Source organism: Myotis lucifugus, unplaced genomic scaffold (genome assembly GCF_000147115.1).
Source record: "Myotis lucifugus unplaced genomic scaffold, Myoluc2.0 scaffold_2498, whole genome shotgun sequence".
Classification (NCBI taxonomy): domain Eukaryota; kingdom Metazoa; phylum Chordata; class Mammalia; order Chiroptera; family Vespertilionidae; genus Myotis; species Myotis lucifugus.
This window is the reverse complement of record NW_005873546.1, coordinates 5,642-22,903: the sequence shown is the minus strand read 5'-3', so window position 1 is coordinate 22,903 and position 17,262 is coordinate 5,642. Positions and strand designations below refer to the sequence as shown.

General features: G+C 55.1%; 1 protein-coding gene across 2 annotated transcripts; it reads left to right on the top strand.

The window, feature by feature from the left end:
* Positions 1-23: 23 nt before the first annotated feature.
* On the top strand, positions 24-5,037 carry RTL6 (retrotransposon Gag like 6). Of its 2 annotated transcripts, XM_023749030.1 has the most exons (3): positions 24-145; positions 293-522; positions 559-5,037. In XM_023749030.1, the coding sequence occupies exon 3, from the start codon at positions 589-591 to the stop codon at positions 1,306-1,308; it is 720 nt and encodes a 239-aa protein (XP_023604798.1). In that variant the 5' UTR covers positions 24-145; positions 293-522; positions 559-588; the 3' UTR covers positions 1,309-5,037. The 2 variants fall into 2 exon arrangements, with proteins under 2 accessions (XP_023604798.1, XP_006108557.1); XM_006108495.3 differs by having other exon boundaries at positions 293-5,037.
* The last annotated feature ends 12,225 nt before the right edge of the window (positions 5,038-17,262 follow it).

The following is a 17,262-nucleotide window of genomic DNA, read 5'->3' as shown; positions in this document are numbered from 1 at the left end:
CGGCGGCTCGGCCGCCGTGACTCATCGGCCTGCCCGCGTCCCCGGATCGCGCCATCTCGGCTGCGGCCCGCGCGGCAGACTGCGCCGCGGAGGAACCGCGGAGACCCAGGGACGCGCCCGCCGCCCCGGCCCAGCGCCGCCGCAGGTGCGTCCGCCCTTTGTTCTGCCCCGGGTGGGCCCGGCCCCGCGCCCGCCCCGCCGCCGGCTCTTTGCACCTCCCACGCCGCGTCCCCTGCTCCCACCCCCTTTTCTGCGATGGAAACCTTTTTAAAAACATGTTTTCACCCTCCAGGCCCCCGAACAAGCCCAACCTCCTGTGCGGTGCGCCCGGCCTGGTGAGGTCCGCGATAGAGGAGCCGACCCGGAATCGGGATCCCCGAGGCCTGCACCGCCTGCACCTGCCCGGCCGGCCGCGGTGGCCTCACCTCTGGCTGGATCCGCCCGCCCTGCCGCCATCCCGGTGGTGAACCCCACCTGTGCCCGCATTCCTGTCCGGGTTTACCCAGTTTTAGCATCACAGGCCCCCAGGTGCCGGGTTACCCTAGCCAAGGCCCCGCTCCCACCCCTCCAGGTCGGACCTCTGCCAACATGGTCCAACCCCAGACGTCAAAAGCGGAGACCCCCGCCCCTGCAGCCGCTACCGGTGCTCAGATGGATGACGTCATCGACACCCTGACCTCCCTGCGCCTCACCAACTCGGCGCTGAGGCGGGAGGCCTCCACCCTGCGGGCCGAGAAGGCGAACCTCACCAACATGCTGGAGAGCGTGATGGCGGAGCTGACCCTGCTGCGCACCAGGGCTCGGATCCCGGGGGCGCTGCAGATCACCCCGCCCATCTCGGCCATGACCTCCAACGGCACCCGACCCATGACCACGCCGCCCACCTCTCTGCCCGAGCCTTTCTCGGGAGACCCGGGCCAGCTGGCGGGGTTCCTGATGCAGATGGACAGGTTCATGATCTTCCAGGCCTCGCGCTTCCCCGGCGAAGCCGAGCGGGTGGCGTTCCTGGTGTCGCGGCTGACGGGGGAGGCGGAGAAGTGGGCCATCCCGCACATGCAGCCCGACAGCCCCCTGCGAAACAACTACCAGGGCTTCCTGGCAGAGTTGCGGAGAACCTACAAGTCCCCGCTGCGGCACGCGCGGCGCGCGCAGATCAGGAAGACTTCCGCCTCCCATCGCGCGGTGCGGGAGCGGCAGGTGCTGTGCCGCCAGCTGGCCGCCGCGGGCACGGGCCCCTGCCCTGTGCACCCCGCCTCCAATGGGACTAGTCCAGCGCCAGCCCTGCCCACCCGCGCTCGGAACCTTTAAGAGCCGCCACCGGCCTGGTTGCATCGGCAAATGCACTAGGTAGCCGCGCCCTTGGCTGCGCAGAAGTGTCCCTACAGCAGTGTCGTTCTTGTCGGAGACTCCCTGCCTGCCTCTCCAGACCTGTCCCTCTTCAGCCCCTTGGGCCCTGGCACCCCTCCCTTCCTAGTATGTGTGCTAGCGTGTCCCCAGCCTCGGTGCATGCTTCCCCTCATGCTTGCGACGCCAGCTCCTCCATGACCACAGCTCAGCTACCTGTCACAGGGCCTCCACTTCATGCTCCGGCCCACCGACCCCTCCCAGCCTGAGTGCACCGATGCTCCCGCTCCGGCCTCTGCAGACCCCACGGCCGCTCCCCACCTGGCGGCCTGTTCTCACTGACAGAAGGCACTGTGGCCAGGCTGGTGGGCACCTGGACAGGGGAGTCTGGCCTCCCAACCATGAGTGGCCACAGGCCTGCCAGGGCCCGTGTAGCAGGCAGGGCTGTCCTTGGTGGCCGAGTGGTCCCTGCTGGGAGTGTGGTTCTGGCACTTCTGGGGGCACGCTTCACTTTGCACTAGAATCGCCGTCTGTATGCCCCCTTGTTGCCACTGGGACGGACCGGAAATGCAGGTGGAGGAGGAACCTGGAGGATGCCCCTCCACGAATGCCTGGCTCGGCTGCCGGTGTTCCCGTGGCATCGGGTTCCCGGGGCCTGGAAGCTGCCGGCGGAAGAAGGAGAGTGGCTTGGGCCGCTGGGCAGCTCCGTCAGCTGTCGTGTGCAGCACATGGTGCCCAGACCCCTGCAGGCTGAGGCTGGGCGCCGGGGGCTCATTCTGCCGCCCTGGACCTCCGGTGGGAATCGCCACAGCCGCTAGCGCAGTCCCCCCTCCTCTGTCCCATGTCACTTGTTCCCTTCTCCACTCAGGTGACAAGTGGCCTTCAGCTCCGCCCCTCAGCTCACAGCATCTCCAGGTCTCCAGAGCCTCCCCAGGCCGGGGCTGTCCATCAGCTGCCCAGTCTTCGTCCAAGAAAACGGGCTCCTAGCTGGACCTCCTTCCTCGGGTGCATCTGGCAGGGGCCCTTGGCCCTGGTGACCCGAGCAGGGCCTTGGGGGACACCCCGTCCTCACTGACGGGCAGGCTGTCACTCATGTCGCAGTCCTGAGGGACAGCTGTGCCTCAGCGGGGGACGGCCTCGTGCTTCCTCACGGGGCGCCCAGAAATCACTTGCCAAATGGCGCTCGCCCAGGTCCTTTGGGTGGTGATGCTCCGCCATGTTTGGATGCAGATGAACTACATTGACATTCGTACGGCCACCTGGACCGTGGGGGGCCAGGGGGTGTCTTACCCTGGCTTCCTCCGCCCCTGCTCTGGCCTGGCTGCAGAACAGCCTCTGCACTCACCCAGAGACAGGTCTTGGGACACCCAGGCCAGGCCCTGGGCCCTCCGTACTTCCTCCGAGTTTTGGTGACGCCGGGAAAAGTGACCGCTCCTGACGCAGCCACTGCCGTGCCAGGCCAGGGCGTCCAGTGGCTGCTGATGTTCGTGGTCACGGTCTCCACTCACCGTAAACTCCGTTAGCCCGTTGCCCTGCTAAACAACTGCCTGCATACAGGCCACAGGCCCCTGAGTCCGACCGCGCGGCTCAGGGGGACATGGTGCTCATTAAGCATGATGGGGGGCCGCAGTGGAGCCCCGATTCCGGGGGTGGCACCTCTGAGGGTGTGCCTGTCACTTTCTCAGTGCTCAGCTTCCTCCTGCCTGTCTGCCAGGTAGAGGCGGCCCCCGATGAGGGGGTACAGTGGCACCCGGGAAAAGGAAGCCCGCAGGGGTAACACACCTTGATGGTTCCTGTGTGCCCGGCCCAGCCGGGGTAGGAGACGCAGCAGGGGAGCAGGGCGGGAACGCTGCTCTCTCAGCAACCCCAGGTCTGCCCGAGTGGCGTGTAGAAAGCCTGTTGGCATGTTGTACAAGTGCTGTCAGTCCTACTGCTCACAGCAGGACGGGCCGTGGGCAGGGCCGCCACGGGGCCGCCCCCAGCCATCACCGGGCCCTTTGTATGTGGGGTGTGCCCCGCCCAGGCAGCTGCTTGGCCTCGTTGGTTCCATTGCGTTGGGTCTCGGTGCTTGGGCCCGGTGCTGCCGCACCTCCGTGGCCCGGGCTGCTTCCTGCAGCCGTGGGAACGAGCAGGTGAGGGAGCTGGGGTCCCGTTCCCCCCCCCCCCACCCCCGGACTCAGAAGCAACCACACTGGGAGCCCACTGGCTCTACAGGGAGACACCCAGGCCCCAGCAAGAGAGGAGGGGACCCGTGCTCCAGGGGCCCAGGGCTTGGCCGCCCGCAGGCAGGTCACGTTGGAAGAAGTGGGGGGAAAGCTGCTTTGTACATGCTGTGGGTCAGACTTTCTCCAAATGGAAGGGAGCTGCACTGATTTGTTAAAGGGCCAGGCAGCTGGTGTTAGCCTGTGAGGGGCAGTGTTTTTCATGGTGACTGCTCTCTGGTCTCCGCGAGCCCCTAGTAAGTGAGCTTCGTTTCTTGCCAGCTTCCTCTAGACGGGACTCAGATGAGGGTGGCCTCCTGGCCTCAGACATGGTGTGACCTGGGGAGTAACAGAGTCCTGCAGCGTTTCAGTGGCCTCCCAGACAGGCAGGGACCCGCCTCGTGGTGCCAGGTGGGCACGGAGGAGGGAGCCGGGAGCAGGAGTGCAGGTAAGGCTCCTGGGGCAGACCGCCCACCGGGGGACCAGGACCCTGACAGCCCACGGAGAGCACTGCAGGGAGGGTGGGCATGTACCTGGGCGCAGGCCCTGGGATTGTATGAGGGATGCGTGCTGGGGCCACCAGCTGTGAGCGGAGCTTAGGGGGGGAGACCTCCTCACAGGGGCCCCTCCACCCGCAGCCGCGGCTCTGAGACCGTGGTTCTGCGTGGGAAGCGCCAGCTCAGAAGCTTAGTGATGGCGACGGGAGGCGGGGCCGGGCTCCGGGAAGGGAGGTAGGGCAGGCCGGTAGGGCAGGCTGGGGAGGTGGGAGGAGGCCGGGGTCAGGGCAGGCCCATCCACCGAATGGCTGCCGTCTCCCGTGTCACTCAGGTCCCAACACCCGCGTGGTGGCGGTTGGCACGGCGCAGGCGCAGTAGGGACGGGAGGACCCAGCTCCTCACTTTCAGTCGCCAACTCCTCTCCACAAGCAAGTGACCTGCCAGGTCTTCTCAGCAAACGCACATCCTGGGGATGGGAAACGAGGGTAGAGGAAAGTGAAATTGGGCCATTTTGGCATTTGTCCTCCTGGCTCCCTCCCCCGTTAGCACCACCTTCGCTTTGAACTGGCGGGGCTCCATCAGGGGGAGGGGCAGGGGGGCCAGTGGTGGCCACTGCTGTTCTCATTTCTCACTCTCAGAAGTGGGGGAGCCTCTTCCCCAGTGTCACGTGACCTCCTGAGGAGCGCTCCCAGAGGGGGGACTGGAATGACGGGAGGAACACCGTTGGCAGAACGGCTTCCAGGAGTGTCCCCTTGGCGCTGCCACCAGCCAGGAGGGTGTGCCCATCCTGCCGTCGGCTCAGTCACTGCTGACTCGATGACGAGATGGCCTGGGTTCAGTTTGCATCTCTCTGGTGTGTGGCAGCCGGACAGCTTCCCATCCGGCAGGTGTGTCTCCTCTCGTGGGTTGTCGTGTCCTTCGCGCTCACGCACTGGGTCTGGTGCATCTGTATGAGCTCGTACATTAAAGACATTAACCTGTTGTGTGTCACCCGTGCTGCTCGCTTCCGGCCTTTTCCTTCCATGGGTGTGTTTTACTGCAGTTCCAACTTCTTGTCTCTGGCCGACCCACTCCCTCCCGTGCTGTGCCCCCTGCGTGTAGCAGGCAGGCTGCTCCCCTGCTCACGCTGTGTCACTGCTGCACCAGCGGCCTCCGGCACATGGTAGGTGCCCAGTGACCTGTCAGATTGTCGCCCCAGTGGGGGTGCTGGGTGCTGGGGATCCCTGGGTGGTAAACAGGCCGTCCGTCCTCAAGCCTGGGCCCCCGACTCCCTGAGAACCGTTAAAATCACTGAGGACTCCAAAGAGCTTTTGCTTAAGTTGATCTTGTGAATATCATGTAATAAAACGGAGGATACTTTAATATATTAAAAAACAACTCGCTGATGCCCACGCAAATAGCACATTTCCCCCAACAAAGCATCGAGAACAGTGGCGTTGCTTTACATGTTTGCAAAGTGATGTCTGGCTTAGGCGACAGCTGGCGCCTCACCCGCTTCTGCAAGATCGCACGTACGCAGCCTCTGAAAACCCCACTGTTCCCCGCGAGACTGGGAAGGCCAGGGTGTTCCAGTGTCACCCGAAAACCCGTACACCCCCCTCCCCCCACCCCCGACGTGGCTGCGCGGGGCGCTGCTGGGCGGAGGAGAGGGGACTGCGCAGCCCGGAGCGCCCGGGGCCTGCGTGGTCTGTCTTCCCTCCGAGTTCATACGCTCACTTCTGGAGCTGCTGGCCTGTGAGCAGGAGGAGGCTCTAATGGACTGTGCCTCAGCTATTTCAGCAAATACCCTGAGCTCAGGGGTCCCTTCCCTTCCTGTTGGCTGTGTGCCCTTCGTCACAGCGGAGACCCCCCCTCTTAGAGGCCCGGCTCTGTGAGCTGTTGCTCCGCTTGTCCCCCAGTCCCTCCCTTTTGAAAGTGACGTCAGTTATAATTTGTGTTCCTATCTAGTGGGGTCCCCTCTTGAGGGTTCTTGGCTGTTCTCACCAGATGAACTTGAAGACTTAATTCTAAGGTTTCCCACCATCTTGGTAACAGGTGTGGGGCTGCGCAGGGCGAAGCCTGTAGGACGGGGCGGCCCCTCCTTCCCACCAATGGGCTTCTCAGACTGGCTGCTCTGGCCGGGGGTGGGGGGGAGGGCATAGCTGCCCCATCTGCTGTCCCGCAGGGGAAGTCCGTGTGCGCAGGGCCCTCCTGCTGGCCCCGACGGCTGCTCCTAAGAGGGTTCCAAGGCCTGGCCCCCCCTGCCTGAGGGTGGAGGTGCAGAGCTGTGACTTCGCCACCCCCACCCCAGTTTGGGGCTGGAGGCCAGGAGCCTGGGCGGGACCAGGGCTCCATCCTCAGTGGCTGCGCGGCCCGCTCTCTCCTGAGTCCCACGCGCCCAGGCTGCTGGGAGAAGCCCTGGAGGGGTCTGTGTCCCAGGCCAGGCACCCGGCTGCCATCCTCTCCGTCCCACCTTCTCCCTTAGGGAGGCCCTGGTGCTCCGCCCACACTCGGGCCGAGCTGTTCCCACCACCACTGCCTCTGCGCTCTCCCTGCCTCCTCCCCGCTCAGCCCCGTGTCAAGAGGAGGGTCAGATGTTCCTCCTGTCCAAACCCCAACACGGGGCTGGGCTGGGGCCGCGGCTGAGCTCCCACCCCCCACGCAGGCAGCTTCCTCTCAGAGAGGTCGTCACCGTCGGTTCCTACCGAGCTCCCGTGTGTGTCCTCCACCGACTGCTCCCGAGGGCAGCGCTGGCAGAGCAGCTGCTTGGGGAAGGCGCGGTGGTGACGGGAGGGCTGCGTCCCAGGCCCGCAGCACACAGGGCTGTCACGGGGCCCCTGCTGGACCCCAGGCTGTGGCGGCAACACAGACCGCCCTCGGGGGACACGTCCTGGGGGAGAGCAGCGAGCCCGCTGCCCTCATAAAAGGGGACAAAGTGGGCGTGGTGGTCGGTGGTGGTTTCGCTCTCCCAGCACCCCCTCCTAAGCACCCCGCTCTTAAGCACCCACTCCTAAGCACCCCGCTCCTAAGCACCCCCTCCTAAGCACCCTCTCCCAAGCACCCCCTCCTAAGCACCCCACTCCTAAGCACCCCGCTCCTAAGCACCCCGCTCCTAAGCACCCCGCTCCTAAGCACCCCGCTGCACATCACGAGCCAGACTCTGTACCGGGGGAGGGAGCTCACATGCAGTGAAACCGTCACCTTAAACACGCCATTTGGTGAGTCTGAAAAGTGGGTGCGCCACGATAGCCCCAGTGAGTTTCAGAACATCACCCAGAGGGTCCCCCAGAGCCCTCCCTCCGCCTAGAAACTGTCCATTCCCAAGACACAAAGATGCCCTGTCATTTCCTCTAAAAAAATACTTAAATTTTTAAAAAAATATATGTTTTTATTGATTTTGAGAGAGAGAGGAAGGGAGAGGGATAGAGAAACACCAAGGAGAGAGAAACATTCTGCTGCCTCCCCCCACTCCCTCCTCCCTCCTCACCCCCCGCTGCCCACTGGGGATCGCGAACCAGTGACCTTTTGGCACCTGGGTTGACGCTCACCCACTGAGCCACACCAGCTGGGCCAAACTGAGAGTTCTCACTTTACACGAGGGTCCCTAATTCATCTCAGATAATGACTGTGCGGGTGATGGGAGGTGGGGTGAAATGCCTTTTCCCAGCCGATGTCCACTTGCTTTAGAGCCACCACGAGGGAGGCTTCCCGTGTCCCCGCTGGGCTGCTCGGTGACTTGGCTGAAATCAAGTGACCAGATGTGGTGAGTCTGCTCCTGGCCTCTATTCCGTCCATCCGTCTGCGGGGCTGTTCGCGCCGGCTCTGCGCCGTCTGTGACGGTGACTGTGCGGCCGCTTCGCACTTGACGTGTCAGTCCGCTCGCACTCCCCCCGTTCCAGCCCCTCTGGTCACCCCAGGTCCGCGCCGCCCAGGGCAGCGAGGCCCCAGACACACCGGCTGTTTACATTTATTAAAACGAAGCTGCACGAAAGATTCAGTTCCCCAGGCCCAGCCGCCGAGCTGAAAAGGCCCCGTGGAACATTTCCACGGCCACAGATCCACTTTAGGGCCTCGGCAGTTCCATCTCGGATTCGGAATCATTTTATCAATTTCTATTTAAAAAGCCTGTTGGGGCTGCGACTGGCAAGAAATTCCATCTACAGATTCGAGGGTGGAGAACTGACAGGCTAATGAGATTGAGGCTGCTGATCCATGAACGTGCTCTCTCTCTCTGCTTAGGACTTCTTAAATTTTCTCAGCGGGTTCGTGGCTTTCAGTTAGTGGCCTCACACATCTTGTGTGAATACATCCCTAAGGATTTTGTGATACTTATTTCCCAGGTTCGTTAGGATTTTCCACACACACGACCACACGGTCTGTGGGTAGAGTTTATGTGCGTCTTTCCGTTCAGGTGCCTTTTATTTCTCCTTCCTGCCTTTCTGTGCAGGACTTTGGTCCAATGCGGAGCAGAGGTCACGAGTGGGCAGCGTCCTCACTGTTGATCTTGGGGGAACGTGGTTGGCGTCTCACGCTGGGGTGATGCCCGTAGAAGGCTCATGCGAGCCCTTAGGACATGTGTGATATTCCCATCTTCCCCTGAATGTGTGAGAGTTTTAAAACTAAATCATATGGCCCTGACCGGTTTGGCTCAGTGGATAGAGCTTCGGCCTGCGGACTGAAGGGTCCCAGGTTCGATTCTGGTCAAGGGCATGTACCTTGGTTGCGGGCACATCCCCAGTAGGGGGTGTGCAGGAGGCAGCTGATCGATGTTTCTTTTTTTTTTTTTAAATATATTTTATTGATTTTTTACAGAGAGGAAGGGAGAGAGACAGAGAGTTAGAAACATCGATGAGAGAGAAACATCGACCAGCTGCCTCCTGCACATCTCCCACTGGGGATGTGCCCGCAACCCAGGTACATGGCCTTGACCGGAATCGAACCTGGGACCTTTCAGTCCGCAGGCCAACGCTCTATCCACTGAGCCAAACCGGTTTTGGCTGATCAATGTTTCTAACTCTCTACCCCTCTCCCTTCCTCTCTGTAAAAAAAAAAAAAAATCAATAAAATATATTTAAAAAAACAACAAAAACCCTAAATCATACAGATGCTGAATTTTGTTACTGCTCTTTCCACATCCATGTAAACAATCATTTTTTCTCTCGTTTACTCTGTTAACCTGGGGAATTAAACAGATCGACTTTCGAACGGCCAGCCCTGCCCTCGGGGGTAACACCTGGCCCCCGAGTTCGTCCTTCCAGCTTTGTTGCCTTGGATTTGCTGGCGTTTTGCGGGGCCTCTGGGCCTGTCAGTGGGGACATTGGTCAGTAATTCTCTTTCCTGCAACATCTTCGTTACCGGGTTGCGCTCACCTCATAAAACAGGGTGGGGGCTGCTCCCCTCTCCATGTTCAGAGTGAGTTTGTAAACCTGGCTCATTCCTTCCCTAATCGTTTGATAGAAAGTCGTTTGATAGGAAACTGTTTGACGAGACCATTGGGCCTGGAGCTTTCGTCCTGGCAACAAGGTGTGCGACGGCGAATTCAGTTTCCGTGGCGGATCAACAGGACGAATCGGCCATGTTTCTCCTGTAGTGAGCTTCGGTGGTGTGTGCCTTTCAAGGAATCTGTCTGTTTTGTCAAAGTTAGAAAATTTGTTTGCCAAAGACCTTCATAACATTTCTTTACTGTTTTATGAAGCCTGAGGATCGCGAGTGTTTCTCCTCGTTCATTGTCTAACATGGTTGTTTGTGTCTTCTCTAGTTTTTCTGATCATTCTAGTGAGAGGTTTACTGATTTATTGATCTTTGCAAAACAACATTATTTTTAAAAAAATATGTTTTTATTGATTTCAGAGAGAGGAAGAAAGAGGGAGAGAGAGATAGAAACATCAATGATGAGAGAGAATCATGGATCGGCTGCCTCCTGCACGCCCCCTACTGGGCATGTGCCCTGACTGGGAATTGAACAGTGACCTCCTGGTTCATGGGTCAACACTCAACCACTGAGCCACACCGGCCAGGCCCATGGTTTTATTTCATTGATTTAGTCCATGTTTGTGTTTTCCATATCATTGATTACTGCACTTGTTTCGATGATCTCTTTCCTCTGCTTACTTTGGGGTTAATTTGCTCTTTTTCAAGTTCAAGATAAAGCTGTGTTTTAAAGAGGAGGGTCTGGGACAGGGTGTGGCTTTGCATGTTTGTGTATCAAAGAAAGGGCAACATTCGCTGGCCTCTGGCCTGTCCCCACTATTCCTGGCCACACCAAGTGAGGGCCCATGGGAAGGAGCTCTCGGGTGAGCGGGCCTCCTCGGTGTCCAGGGCTCCCAGTAACCCCCCATAGTCAGCCTTGAAGAATTTAGTAACATGTTGATGTTTTCTCCCGCCTTTCCGGACACCCCTCTTTCTCTGCGCTCTGCTAAAGGGGAACCGTCTCCTGGGTCCTGTCCCTCCTCACAGGGGCTCGCCAGGGGCTGGACGTCACCTCCCTTCATTTCCCGTGACCTCAGCTGTCTCATGAGCTCAAGAAAAATTCTCGTTTTGTAGATTAGCTTTCTCCTTGTTAGGTCCACAATTCAGAGGCGCCCTCATATGACCCTGGGAGGAGCACCCCCTCCGATGGGCTGAAAGGGCCCGAAATGCTCACAGCGCTCAAGGTTGCTCACATGCGTCACCCTGGCCCTTTCTGTGTCGTTTACTTGTTTATAAATATGCATTATTTTGTACTTAAGTAGTTATATTTAAAACTGAGATGAGAAGAGGAACAGATGCTAGAACTTTTCCAGTAGGTAGGTGAGAAATTCTAGGTTAATTTTATTGTTCCCATTACACTCTGTTTTCTAAGTTTTCTACAATAAACCCGCAGTTCATGTAAAACAGGAGAGTTTTATAAAACAGAACAAATCAAAGAGCATTGCGAAAAGTTAAGTCCATGAGAAATGACCGGGGGGTCTAAACAGCCAGCACGCTTTTGAAGGGGAGCAGTGATGAGGGACCAGCTGCGCTATCAACTATTCAAAATCAAAACAATATGGAGCACGAATACAAAAAGTCGTTTTCCTTTCTCTGAATTGTTTTTAAAAGGTCGATTCAGGTTTAGGTTGTAGAAAGCCAGAGAACACCACTCCCAACCTAACGAGGAGAAAAATAATCTACAAAATGAGAATTTTCCTTGAGCTCACTCTACCAGTGGTCGGCAAACTCATTAGTCAACAGAGACAAATATCAACAGTACAACGATTGAAATTTCTTTTGAGAGCCAAATTTTTTAAACTTAAACTATATAGGTAGGTACATTGTTATTAACTTAATTAGGGTACCCCTAAGGCTTAGGAAGAGCCACACTCAAGGGACCAAAGAGCCGCATGTGGCTCACGAGCTGCAGTTTGCTGACCACGGCTCTAACCGAACAAAGGCAAAATAGCAAGAAAAAAAGTACCGGAAGATAGAAACTTTATGGTGGAAAAAGCTACAGTCCCCAGGAACACATGACAATTCTAACCCCGTAGGTGCCTATTCACACAGCCTCCGCAATCCAGCTAATACTCAGACGAAGATCAGGATGGACACAGAGGAGCCGAAATACACAATAGACTTGACCTACTTGGCGGATAAAGAAGCCACCTCACTCGCAGAAACGTGTTGTGTTTCAGCACAGAGGAGATATGTTTTTAAAAACTGGCCATATTTTTGGCCATTAATTTATCTTAATAAATTTCAAAGGATTAAAGTCATACATAAAAAATGAAGTTATTAATCTTAGAAAAAAGACAGCTCTGAATGATGAAATGCCCATCCAAGTAATCCACAAAGCGAGAAAAAAATCATGCAAATTAGAAAATTTGAATTGAGTGGAGAAAAACAACTGCAACGCACATCAGAATTCGTGGGAGGCAGGCAAGCCGGCTCAGGGAGAAGCCCTGGTCATGAATATTTACTTCAGGAAGTAACCGAGGCTGAAAATTAATGAGCCAAGCATTCATCTCAAAGAGTTTTTTTTGTTTGTTTTTAAAGAATAAAACCCAAGGAAATAGGAGGAAAAAATAAAGATGAGCTCCAGAACAAAAGAAACAGAACAGAAGTAAGAGAAAATGAACAAAAACAGGTATGGATTCTCTGAAAATACTTGAGGAGCGAGGGTTCACGTGTCTGAGCCCATTTCGCTGAGGACTGGCCTCCGGCCAGGTAGAGCGAGTTGCCGAGACAGGTGTGCTGGCCACGGCAAGGCCTGGACCGCAGCCCAGCCCGCCCGGAGGCGGCAGCGCCCCTCCGACCTGCACGCGGAGCTGCCAGAACGGGGCTGGCGCTGGGGTCTGCCCATCACACCCTGTGGGTCCTGGCCTTTGATTCCTGGTCAAGGGCACGTGCCAGGGCAGGGCAGGTGCCCTCCTACCTGTGCAGCCTCAGGGTCCCAGCCCAGAGGCCGAGGCTCCCTGTCCTGGACTCTGATGGCCTCCACGTTCGACCTCCGTGCACCTGCGCAGGATGCGCCACAGGCGAGGCGCCCGCCCGCCCTTGGATGACAGCTCCTGCCTCTGAGCTTCCCTCTGTGCACACGGCAAGCCCGCTGGCCACGCGCCCTTGTTCACATGGCAGGACTGATGGAAGAATCCGGAGAAACTGGCTGGAACGAGAGAAAAGGCACAGATACCAAATCGGGAGTGAAAAGGCAGACCTGCAGGTCTTGAGGACGAAAAACATCGTAAGAGGCCCTGGCCAGTGTGGTTAAGTGGTTAGAGCATTGACCCACGCATCGAAGGGTTGTGGGGTTAATTCCTGGTCAAGGGCAGGTGCCTGGCTTGCAGGTTTGATCCCTGGCTCCAGTGGGATGCGTGTGGGAGGCAACCAATCAATGTCTCTCTCTCTCAATCTCTCTCCCTCCCTCCCTTCCACACTCTCTAAAAATCAATAGAAAAAATCGCCTCAGGTGGGGATTAACAACAACAAGAAACATCGTAGGCGTAAGCCGAATGGCCACCCATAGCCAGCCAGGTCCTCACCGCTGGAGCCGGCTCCCTCGCAGGCCAGTGACTGCAGGGGGGTGCAGGCAGGGATCTCCAGGTGGGAGCGTGGCCTGACTCTCTCCTGGGCCCTGATGGGACCGCGTGTCCTTGTTAGAGGGAGGCCGAGGGGCCTGGACGGTGGGAGAGGTGACCGATGGCGGAGGCGGAGCTCGGAGGGTGCACTCGGGGGACGAGGGAGGTGGACGGGGGAGCTGGTGCTCTGACCCTTGACCTCAGCCCTGAGCCCCTGTAGTCGGGAGGCCTCCCCGTCAGGAACTCGATCTGTTCTCGGCCGCGATGGGCCCGCTGTTCTGGCAGCTGCAGGAGAGTGAACAGAGGCTGCCGGGAGGAAACGGTGGCGATTGATATGACATTTTACACGGAATGGACGCATTTCTAGAAAAGTAAAAGTGCCCCCGAGTCGGCACAGACAGAAAGGGAATCTGTAACTGAGAAGCTCTCCACCAGGAGCACTCCAGGTCCAGGCGGCCTCCCCGGAGGACTCCCCTCGCTCTCCTGGAGAAGCAGTGCCTCCCACACAGACTGCCAGGGAGAGAGAGGGAAGCTGGCCCGGCGCGCCCGGGAGACCAGTTCACCTGATGCGAAAAAGAGAGAAGGGTAACAGGAGGAAGAAAAATGACAGGCAACTCTCACTAGTGAATAGAGATGCAAAAATCTAAACAAAAGAGTAAAAATCAACCAAACCGCAAGGCACATTTAACATTATAAACTTGAGTGGCATTTGCCATATTAACAGGTTAAAGGAGAAAAATCACACACTTATTTGAACAGATGCTGAAGAAGCATTTGGTGACGTCCAATATTCATTTACAAGAAGAGGGAAGGCTTGGAAAACGGGGAGCATCAAGCAATTCCTCAATCTGATGAAAATCGGCAACAGACACACAGTTCCTGGTGGGATGCTGGCAGCTGTCCTTTTGGGGCTGACAGCCAGACAGAGATGCCTGCTACCCCCTCTCACCACGGGCCCGGGGTCCCAGCCAGGGCACTAGGCAATGGAGAGGAGGAAGTCACGGGAGCTGGAAATGAAGGAACAGTTGTCATTATTCACTGAGCAGGTCATTCCGTGTGTAGTGACTTACAGAGATGCTATAGGTTAAGGTTAGAGTTGGTAAGAGTTTAGCAAGTCAGTAGACAACCATCAATTGGATTTTTATATACCAGAGCAGAAAATGAAAATTTTAACAGGTGCTATTTAAATAGTATACACATCATGTGCTAATAAACTAGACAACAGATGAAATGAACAAATTCACAGAAAGATACAAACTATCAACACGGACTCAAGAAGAAATAGAAAACCTAAATAAATAGTTAAAGATATTGAATTAATAACCAAATGCCTTCCCACAAGGTCCAGATGGTGAATTCTACAAAAACATTTAAAAAAGAATTAGAGGCAATTCTTTATAAGTGCTTCCAAAAAATGTCAAAGAGTAGAGAATACTTCAAAAGTCATCCTGAGGCCAGTATTACCTTGATAATAACACAAGAAAAAGATATCACAGGAATATTATAGACCAATATCTCTTGTGAGTGTGCAGGCAAAACCCTCAATAAAATACAAACCAGTCACATGTAAAAAGGATGATCCACCCTGACCAAGTGGGACTTCTTCCAATCACGCAAGCTTGGTTTAACATCCAGGAGTTAATTATTATAATACACCATATCAATAAGATAATAAACGAAAACCACATGGTCATCTCAGTAGTTGCCGAAAAGCCTTTGATAAAATCCAACTCCTTTTCGTGATGAGAACATTCAACAAACTAGTGAACGTCCTCAATCTGATAGAAAAACCCACAGCTGAGAGCACATGGGATGATGAAACGGGATGATTTCCCTCTAAGATCAGGGTTAAGACAAGAATGTTCACCCTCATGGCTTTTCTCTAACCCTGTGCTGCGGGCTCCAGCCTGGGCAGGGAAAAGAGGCATTTGGGTGGGAAAGAAAGAAGTAAAATAGTCTCTCTCTGTAGATAAATTGATCTTGTATGAAAATGCTCAGGAATCTACTACCCCCTAAACTAAGTTACCAGTTCAATCGGTTATTAGAACTAATAAATGAGTTTGAGGTACAAGATCAATATACATAAGTAAATTGTATTTCTATACACTCACAACAAACAATGTGAAAATAATGTTTGGAAAAGGAATCCATTTGCAAGAAAGAGCATCAAAAAGAATAAAATACTTAGGAATAGAGTTAACAAAATAAGTGCAAAACCTGTTCTGAAAACTACAAAACATCGTTGAAAGGAATTTAGAAAGGTCTTAATAAATGGAAACACATTTCACGGTCATGGATCAGAATAATTAATATTCTGAAGTTGACAAGATATTGATCTATAGACTTAAGATTCGATGCAAACCGATCTATAGACTCAATGCAATTCCCATCAGAAACCCAGCTGGCTTCTTTGTGCAAATCGGCAATCTGATCCAAGTTTATGTGAACATTCAAGGAACCCGACTATACTTGGAGGGCTCACACTTCATTATTTCAACACTCGCCGCGAGCTACAGTAGCGCAGACAGTGTGGTGTCGGCATAAGTGCAGGCGTGGAGAGGAATGGATCGGCACTGAGAGCCAGAGGGGCGCCTTCAGCACTCTGCTCACTGATGATTGGCAAGGGCGCCAAGACCATTAAGTGGGGGGAAGAATAGTCTTTTCAACAAATGGTGCTGGGACAGCTGAGTCCCCACCCGAGAAAGAACAAAATCAGACCTCTCACTCACCCCTCCTAACGACAAGATTAACTCAAAATGGATCAAAGACCTCCACGTAGGAGCTAAAACTATAAAGCTCTTAGAAGAAGCCATAGCGGCAAATCTTCATGACCTTGGGCTGAGCAATGGTTTCTTAGCCATGACAGCCACAGCACAGCAGTCAAGGAAAAAATAGCTAAATTGGACTTCATTAAGATGAAAAACGTTTGTGCTTCAAAGAATGTAGAGAAAATGAGAAGACAACCCACAGAATAGACAATTTTTTGCAAACCCTGTACTGAGAAGGCCTGTATGCCCCCTTGTATTGAGAAAGCATGCTTTGTTTATTCACTCATCAGTTAGTGGGCATTTGGATTATTTCTACCTTAGAGTCGCACTCCACACAGCGTCTTTTAGGAAGACCCAGGCCACCAATTTTATTTCCAGAAAAATTGCTGTCTCTGTAAGTGAAGTTTTGGTAACTCCTTCGAGATGTAATTCACACACTGCACAGCTCACCGATTTTAGAAGTTCAGTGGTTTTTGTTATTGTCACAAGTTGTGCAACATCCCCACAATCAATTGAGAACATTTTCATCATCCCAGTGGAGAGACCTCACAAGCTTTAGCTATCACCTTCTAACGCCCCCTCCCCCCCCCCACCCAACCAGGAAACTACTAATCTACATCCTATCCTATCTAATAATGAGGGAATATGCTAATTGACCACCACACCCTCACAAGATGGTGGCACCCACAGCCAATACAGAGGGAATATGCTAATTGACTGTCACGCCCTCAAAGATGGTGGCACCCACAGCCACAAGATGGCAGCGCCAAGTACCCTCAGCCCCGCCGGGGGGCAGCAGGCGCCGCATGCCTCATCCAGCCGGAGTCCCCCAGTCCCTTCAGCCCCGCAGGGGAAGGTAGTTGGGGATGATCATGCCGGCAGGGGAGAAGTTAGGCGTCAATCAGGCCAGCAGGGGAGCAGTTAGGTGTCAATCAGGGGAGTGGTTAGGGGGCTATCAGGTTGGCATGCAGAGTGGTTAGGGGCAATCAGGCAGGCAGGCAGGCGAGTGGTTAGGAGCCAGCAGTTCTGGATTGTGAGAGGGATGTCCGAGTGCTGGCAGTCAGACATCCCTTGAGGGGTCCCAGATTGGAGAGGGTACAGGCTGGGCTGAGGGACACCCCCCTATCTCTGTGCACGAATTTCGTGCACCGGGCCTCTAGTCTCTACAGATTTGCCTATCCTGGACATTTCATCTAAATGGGATCACACACTCTGTGTATTAGCTTCTTTCATTAGCAACTGTTCATGAGAGCCTCAGCACAGGCCATTCCTCTTTATTGCCAGATAATATTCCATCGTCCGGATGGACCACATCTCATCTCTTTATCAGTGGGTGGGCATTTGGGTTGTTGTCACTTCTTGGCGCTCATAAATAATGTTGCCGTGAACATTCACACACACTCATGTACACGTCTCTGTGTGGACCCGTTCCCATTCCTGT